General features: G+C 50.3%; 1 protein-coding gene across 1 annotated transcript; it reads right to left on the reverse strand.

The window, feature by feature from the left end:
- Positions 1 to 3,208: 3,208 nt before the first annotated feature.
- On the reverse strand, positions 3,209 to 4,999 carry LOC125536961 (UDP-glycosyltransferase 73C4-like). The gene has a single exon (XM_048700255.1). It carries the CDS (start codon positions 4,921 to 4,923, stop codon positions 3,499 to 3,501), a length of 1,425 nt encoding a protein of 474 aa, XP_048556212.1. The 5' UTR covers positions 4,924 to 4,999; the 3' UTR covers positions 3,209 to 3,498.
- Positions 5,000 to 8,836: the final 3,837 nt, after the last annotated feature.

Raw genomic sequence — 8,836 nt, forward strand, 5'->3', positions numbered from 1 at the left:
TATCATGTTTGACAATAACTATCGAGAAATAGATCATCCCAACAACTATATCACATTTTGAAAGAAATATCAGAACACAACTTAGTTTGTACGGCTATGTAGCAGGTGCTCCTACTAGCAACTTTTTCTTTAACTCAGTTCTGAATACTTAAGAAATGGTGGCCACGATGAGCCAACGGCGAAGAGGTATACTTATGAGTGTTATAATCTCAAACTTTATAACAACTGATTTTTGCCATTTGCCGGCACACGGAACTTTCATTACCCATTGGTTAACATTGCCTATCATGTTCTGAAGATGTTATGCAAATGCGGCGTGAATTACAAAATCACATGTTGCAGCAGCACCGCAACCATTCAGAGTTTCAGGTGATTGGCACGATAGAAGAAATGTGGCGTGCAAATAATATACGTAGATCACAAATGTTGTCCAGTTTGCTCTGCCAGCGTCAGTGCATCACTCGTGTGATTTTCATAGTTTGTGGCATGGCGCCATTAGCAACAGCTCGAATTTTACACACAACCCATTCAAATGTGGGATACTGGATCTCCCCAACGACCGTGGACACCTCAACTTGATTGGTCAAGCTAGATCTCCCGTGTTTCCATCAGATTGTTGATAAGCATGTGCATATCATTGTACGATGACCTTCCGCCACGGCGGCGTGAGCCTTCACGGCGAGCTCCTGTGCTCAGCCCCTCGCCGCCTCCCTTGCCCCCTGGGGCTCTAACAACCATAGGACTTGGCCATAGTAGGGGGTGGAGTATTTACACAAAACTACCAACCTTGACGAAAACTACCACTTTAGGAAACCTAGCAAAATACTACCCCTTTAGGAAGCACATGAGTATTTGGTGCCAGTTCTTTGGTGAAGCAATGGTTGTGTGTGTTGGTGTTTGGCTGGTTTATGAGATGGGCTTGAGCCATCTTATTGCAGAGTGATCCAACTGTGAAACCTGGCAAAGCATGAGGGTTCGAAAATTTCGCATATCCTTTATGAGATCATGTTGGGTGGGAAACTAATGAGACGACACATCTATGTGCGAAGCAAGCTTGCAAGAGTAGGAGAAGATGTCTCTGACTTAGTTTCATTCATTGTTCCCGGCAGTGGCGAATCTATGGATTAAATGGAGGGTAGGCTCAACTCTAATTATGTCATTGAGATGGGCTGGGAAGCGGTCGATTTGCTGCGCTGGCCTGATCGTTGGTAATAAAAAAGAAATTACCCCTGTTGGAGGGCAGGCTCAAGCCTGTTAAAGCATGTCTAGTAGATTCATCCCTGTTCCCGTTATACCGTGTACAAAAACAATTGTATTCCCGTTGTTTAAATCAATAAAATTTGTGATTAAAAATTAGTTATTTAAACCAAAGCGAGAGGAATGCATAGTGGGAAGCTAATGGAGCAAGCAGCAGTAGTTTGCAAAACAATTGTCCAGACGCCAAACGGCTTCTCATCAGACGTATGTGTCACTTTTCTGTGGTTGTGTAACACGGGCCTAGTTTCTTGTATAAACTCAAGCATGTGGAGCAGTAAAGGCGACATGCCATGTATTCCTACTATGTGTTCAGAGAAACCAAATGCAATATTTTCAGAGCAGGTTAATTGGTGAAACTTTAAAGCTTATAATAACTCTCGAGTTGTTACACATGTATGGCTCTGCTGACTTTTTATAAATACTTACCCTGACCTTCATGTATTCCAACATCTTGTAGTCAAACTGAAGCATTCCGGTGGATGATGTTGAGAAGTGATTCAGAAGGTAACGGTGAAGAATAAAATGTGATGTTGGAACGGCCTAAGCATGATCTCTTGGGAATAAGACGCATTATGAATCAGAGTTCGAGTAGCAGGGATAACTGAGGTGCTGAATGATCCTGGGTAATGTTTTGGTGTGCCGATAGTTGTCAGAATTCGCCCTATAGTGAGTCGTATTACAATTCACTGGCCGTCGTTTTACAACGTCGTGACTGGGAAAACCCTGGCGTTACCCAACTTAATCGCCTTGCAGCACATCCCCCTTTCGCCAGCTTCAAAGAGCTTTACCCGGACCTCTTCAAGCAGTGCACTCTCCAGACTATGACCATAAAAACCGCCGTGCAGAATGACAAATGGACGCGAAAATGCTTCAGGGATTACTTCATTGTCAAATCTATCGGCCAGTTCACTGGTATGTCCAATCGGTGGAATTGTGACCCCAAGAGAAAAATGGCGCTAGACTGCCAATGGGAAGTTCATGGACCGCTCATTCGGTGCAATTCTTCGGTTGCATCGCGCCTCCCTTCGTTAAAAAGGAAAGAAAAACATTCACTGTGGTTGGTGATGCAAGGTCGTTGCCTACCTTTTGTCCAAAAAGAAAAAAAATCCGTTCCATTATGTTCTGAATGCTGAAGAGGGTCATGATGAGCAAATAGAAGATTTCTGTCATTGTTGGGTTTTAATCTCAAGGTTTTGAACACCTGATTTCTGTCATTTGCTACCACAGAAAACTCCCTTCATCCAGGGGCGGAACTATAGGGTGGCCAGGGTGGGCCGCGGCCCTCCCTGGAATTTTGGTCCGGCCTTTATACATATGCAGTTAGAGATGGGTCAGAGAGGAAAAGAAAAGCCCAATCACACTTGACCCAACAAGCAACAACGCACGCGGCCACCACTCCACATCGAGCCTTCCCGTCCACGATGCCCAGCCGCCTCCGTCCCCGCCCGCCTCGCCGCTTCCCCGCGACCCACGTCTGCCTCGCCGCTCGCCCGGATACCCACGAGCCTCCCCCCCCCCCCCCCCCCCCCCCCCCCCCCCCCCCCCTCCCCACCCCACCCCTGCGGGCTGTGGCCTTGCCCCTGGCCTCCCGGCGCTCGGAGTACATCTCAGGTCTCCAGCACTCTGGTGGTCGTCAGATTTGAGGTCGCCCATTGCCAAATCTCCAATTGATTTAGAGTTTGTTCTTTGTTGTGCTATCCACTGTCCAGAACACGAATCGACAACCACATAGTACAAATAATTTTGCACATCATTTGTGTTCAACTATGTCATTATGTTTGATAAAAGAAAGTTATTATTGCAAAATTATTGAAGAATGAAGAGGACCATGGACACTGCTTTCGTAGATATGCTATGAAGATATAAGCATACATGATTTCTATGTGGGATTATTAATTAGTTAAGAACATTCATATATCGTAGATGTCAAAAAAAAAAGGACCACCCTGACTTCAAATCCTAGATCCGCCACTGCCTTCATCCATTGGCTAACATCGCCTATCATAATCTGCGGATGTTGTGCAAATGTCGCCTAGATTACAAAATCAAATGTTGCACCGTTGCATCTATTTCAGAGCTTTTCAGGCAATCGGGGTGACAGAATGAAACAAATTCAGGAGACGCCATGAACACACGAGCCCAAGGAAACCAATCTCACTGCTTCCCCTTCCTTCCTCTCACGTTGGACACGAGCTCCCTGAAGAACCTGGCCGACTTTTGTCACCTGCTCGATGGGTTCTGCTAGATCTTCCGTGTTTCCATCAGATCACTGATAAGCCTGTGCAGATCATTGTACGACGACCCGCCTTCCGCCACAGCGGCGTGAGCGTTCACGGCGAGCTCCTGCGCCCGGCCCCTTGCCGCCTCCCCTGTTCCCCCGGGCTCCAAGAACCTCGCCACGGCCCGCGCCACCGCGGCCGCCGGCACCGTCTGCTGCTCCTCGTACCTCGCGCTCCGTGGCCCGTCCCACACCCTCTCGCCAATCTTGAGAACGTCCGTGACCAGCCTCTCCTCGATGAACTGGTCGAACACCAGCGGCCACGTCAGCATCGGCACGCCGGCCGCCGCCGCCTCAAGCAGCGAGCTCGACCCGCAGTGCGTCAGGAACGCCCCAACGGCTGGATGGGCCAGGATCGCGGTCTGTGGAGCCCACCCTCTGACGAGCATCCCCCTCTTCCCGACACGCTCCTCCCATCCCGCCGGCGGCGCCCACCCCTCGGCCCTCAGCGCCCACAAGAACGGCTTGCCGGAGGCTTCCAATCCGAGAGCCAGCTCCCCGAGCTGACCATTCGAGATCGAAGCGTAGGTGCCGAAGCATACGTACACCACCGAGTGTCTTGGCATCGAGCCCAGCCAACTGATGCACGACGCCTCGCCGCCGCCGCTGGCTCCGGCCGGTGGCAACGGCAGCGACACTGGGCCGACGAAGTAGGCGCGCTTCACGTGGCCTTGCGTGTAGGACTCGCAGTACTGCCGTTCCAGGTCCAAGAACGTGTTGACGGCGAGGCCGAAGCACCTGGCTTGCCCCGCCATGATCGGGCCTCCGAATCGGTCGTGTTTCGCTTGGCACCTCAAGAACTCCGGCAGTTCAGTCCTCGGGATCCGTATCTCCGGCCCTGGAAACCCAGGGACGATCACATCCTGGCAGTCCGGGTCGCTCTCGACGGCGCCTCGGAGGTGGCGCATGGCAAGCCTTGAGAAGAGGCCAACGACACTGAAGGTAACGCACGGCACGCCGACTTCATCGGCGACGGTGGAGTTCCAGAAGAAGTGGACATCTGTGACGAGGGCGTCAGGGGACAGCTTTCTGATGAGAGCCTCCTGCGCGGGCCGCGTCAGCCCCTCGTCGACGGCCGCGGCATCGATGCGCCACGCGTCGGCCCCGGCGGCGGAGAGGTTCTCCACGCCAGGCGTGAGGCCATCCACGTCCGGGAACGGATAGGTGGCTATCCTGACGGCGTTGCTCGCTGCGGAGTGGCCGTGCCGGTCGAGCGCGGACCGAACGACCGAGACGTTGGCCGGGGTGACCGCCACCGTAGGCTCGACGGCGCCCGGCCTGGCCGCGGCGAGGCGGACAGCGAGCTCGGTGTGGGGGGCGATGTGGCTGGTGGCGAAGAAGGGCACAATCAGGATCCGCAGCTTGTCGCCGTGCTCTGTCGAGGCCATTTCCTCGATATGTTTGTTCTTGTTTGCTGAAATAATGGAGTCGAGTGGGTAGCAGCAGCACTCAACTGAAGGCTGAAGCTTGTGGCGGTTGCGACGTCGATGCCAATATGGCCTGGAGGTACAATTATTGATGTCCTTGTGCATGTGCATTTTAGAGGTTGTTTGTTTTTAGGGATTTATTGGTTTAGGGATTTAAAAAAGTTCCTATAAATCTCATCTAAATTAAATAGGAGGGACTTATAGAGACTTAAAGTGAGCATTTGGGACTTATGAAATAAGACTCTTAAGGAGGGACTTATAATTGTAATATGGTCTTTTAGTCCATATTAAGTCCCAGAAACCAAACAGGTAGGGACTTTTTAGAGACTTGAAGACTTATAAGTTGGGATAAAAAAGTCCTAAGACTTATGAACCAAACAGAGCCTTAGAGTCGGTATGCATGAACTCTTGACAGGAAACTTTAAACGAGCCTGATAAGTGACAAGAGCATCTTCAACCGACCCCTTCTGCCTTCTGCATAGTATGTCTTTAATTTTTTTCCAATGAAAGTTGGATTTTATTAACTTAAAATGAAGCATCAAATGGATACAAAATATAATGAACACACATCCGGTCTCTGCATAGCTAGGATGCACACAGTTAATACTAACGCACACACACAAAAACGCGAAGGCGAGTAACAAAGTCATACAAGACCAAAGCTTTGCCTAAGTGAGAAAAAAGAAAATGACCCCAAAGCGAACAACTGCGATCGACAAACTACAAGAACGACTATATCCTCACCAACTATCTCTTGACACCACAAAGACAGCGAGGTTATTCAACAGTAACGTCTTTAGAAAGGAAATGCCGCACAAGCATCATCCTCACCGGATCCAACCACCAAAGGTCAAATCCTAGGTTTTCACCCCGAAGAACGGATCCGAGCATATTCAAGCAATGCCTTCAACAAGGTAACGATGAAAAACATCCCATTGCCAGTCATAACCAACCATGGTCCGACCTAGGGTTTTCATCCCGGAGCTCGAGACCTGGTACTCAAGAAGCACCATCAACTCAGAGTCAATCATGTGTTGTCGCCACCACTTTTCCATAATCCCATAGCAGTGTTGGGCTTGGCACCGCTGCACAACCATACCCTCTGCGTCAAGTTGTCATCTGTAGATTGCATCTCACTGTCGAAGCAACTTGGCCGAAGCGAGAACCGCCAAAACCACGAAAGGGCCTTCCGGCTGCATCCCGCAACATCACTTTCACGCTAGACACACCAACAATGGCTTCACGACATCTTTCACGGCGAAGATCCAACCGTAGCGGACATCTCCCGGTCCGATCCCGACGCCAGCAGCCAGTAGAACCTGGCCGCCATCAGATCTGGTGGGCTGGTTGCGGCCAGACCATGCGGGGGCACATCCCTTGACTTGGCCCGAGCCACAACACAGAGCCCGCTAGGACCGAAGGCACCGGCCCGATCGATCAGTTGGAGCGCGCCCGTGAGCGATCGAGTCGCTGGATCGAACGCATCCGCCCGATCTGTTGGAGCGCCGGTGTGAGTGATCCAGTCGCTGGATCGAAGGCACCGGCTTGATTTGTTGGAGCGCCACCATGAGTGATCGAGTCTTGGATCTGATGCGAACAACTATGAGCAATCGAGTCCATGGATCCGATGCGAACTGACATTCACTGTGGGGTCGACCGGAGAGGGGATCAAGAGGAGAAAGGGGCGCCCCGCCGCCACCGCAGCCGTCCACGAGGCCGCCGGCGGCGGCGGCGAGGGGAGGAGCACTGGGAGGAGGTTCGATGTGGCGGCGTTTGTGTTTCACCTGTCGTGCGTGTGGAGTATGTCTTTAAATGAGCCTGATAAGTGACAAGAGCATCTTCAGTCGGACCCCTTCATCCTCTTGCATATCAGCATATGTTCAGACGGACAACCCGGGTACAGCTAAAAAAAGTCACCCTTTTTTTGAGAAAAATGTCATTCAATCGGATCCTCCATATCCAGACCAAATGTCTCGCATCCCATATCTAGATCATATGTGGGGCGGATTTGAGGCCGACGCTGCCGCCACAACAGACAGGCCAATCTTGACCCCAAAAAATCCCAACCCTGACAAAGTCCTACTTAGTAATTTCCCTCAGTCCATTGCGCTTCCAGTCCGCTCAGCTCTGCCCCGCTCCCTCCTCGGCCATCTCTTGCATCACTAGGGGCGGGTATGAGACCGACCGGTCTAGATTAGTCAATTGGGAGCTTGCCGCCTTCTTGGACGAGGAGGAGATAGCAGTCCAGCTGACATTCCGCTTGTCCCAGGAGGATACAGATCCGCTGTCGGAGCAGCCCTGCCGTGGATCCAATAGTCGGGCGCCTTCACAGCCACTCCGACTGGGATCCATTGGTAGTGTCGTGTTCAGCAAAAACTCATGGCGCGTGCTCCGTCACGCCAGCAGGTGTGTGCCAGTTGGAGAATTGGTGAAACTTTAAAGCCTATAATAACCCTGACCTTCTTCATGTATACCAGCATTCCGGTGGATGATGTCGAGAAGTGATTGAGAAGGGTAACAGTGATGAATAAAACGTGACGTTGGAATGGCGTAAGCGCGATCTCTTGGGAATAAGATGCATCATGAACTAGAGTTCGAGTAGCAGAGACTCCTGTCGTGTTGAATGAGCATGGGCAATATTTTGGTGTGCCGATCGTTGTCAGAAGGCAAGGTGCCATCGAACAAGTTTGCTCAATTCGACATTAGAGCCATGCTCGTAATAGCAAACTTCCTTTCAAAATTCAGGACGGACCCTTAGATGCACCGACAGAGCTTGAAAGAGCTTTACCCGAACCTCTTCAAACAGTGCACTCTCCGGACTGTGGCCATAAAAACCGCCATGGAGAATGACAAATGGGTGCGACACTTCAAGGCTGACCACATTGTCGAATCTATCACCCAATTCTCTGGTATGATCCCCAATCTGTGCAGTTGTGACTGCAAGAGAAGGATGCCCTAACCTAGTGCTGGACTGCCAATGGGAAGCTCACTGGCAGCTTGGGCAATTCTTCAGTTGCATGACGCCCCCTTCGTCAAGTTCGTTTGATTGGTGGTGCAAGGTCGTTGCCTGCCTTTCACTGTAAAAAAAATCCCTTCAATTCTTTCTGAATGCTGAAAAGGGCCATGACGAACAAAGATGTCTATTGTTGGTTGTTAATCTCAAGCTTTTGAACACCTGATTTCTGTGATTTGCTAGCACACAAAGCTTTCCATTATCCATTGATTAACATCGCCTATCATAATCTGCAGATGATGTGCAAATGCTGCCTAAATTACAAAATCAAACATGTTGTTGTGGCACCACAACCATTCCAGAGTTTCACGCAATGGCACAACAGAACAAGGAAACTCAAAAGACACCATGAATGCACAAGTCCAAGGAGATCAATCTCACTGCTTCCCCTGCCTTCCAGTCACGTTGAACACGAGCTCCCCGAGAAACCTGGTAGACTTGGTGACTAGCGAGTTGGTGGCCATGAGGTCGTACATCATGTTCTCCACCAAGCCGATCGTTTTCCATCATGAGCACCCCACTCTCCCCGCCGAACCTCCCGCCCTCGACGCACCTACATGTTGTTTAAATCAATAAAGTTTGTGATTAAAAAAAAGGAGTTTTCAACTTTTTTTAGAGCATCTACAACCGTATCCCTTAAACTGCCCTCATATGTTCGTGCGGACAGTCCGAACAGTCCGGACAAGAAAGATAAGAAAAACACAATCCAATCAAACCCTCCAAATTTTCGTCATGTCTCGCTTGTCCATGAAACCCTCAAATTGAGCCCATATCTGAGAAGGATACAAGGGTGTACGAACAGCCTGCCACGTCAAAGCGGCCCATTTTGGACCACTTTATCACTTTATTATTTTTCTCTCC

The sequence above is a fragment of the Triticum urartu genome, chromosome 1 (genome assembly GCF_003073215.2).
Source record: "Triticum urartu cultivar G1812 chromosome 1, Tu2.1, whole genome shotgun sequence".
Classification (NCBI taxonomy): domain Eukaryota; kingdom Viridiplantae; phylum Streptophyta; class Magnoliopsida; order Poales; family Poaceae; genus Triticum; species Triticum urartu.

Coding starts and splice junctions, on each gene's coding strand:
- LOC125536961 (XM_048700255.1), bottom strand. CDS start 4,923: ATGGCCTCGACAGAGCACGGCGACAAGCTGCGGATCCTGATTGTGCCC.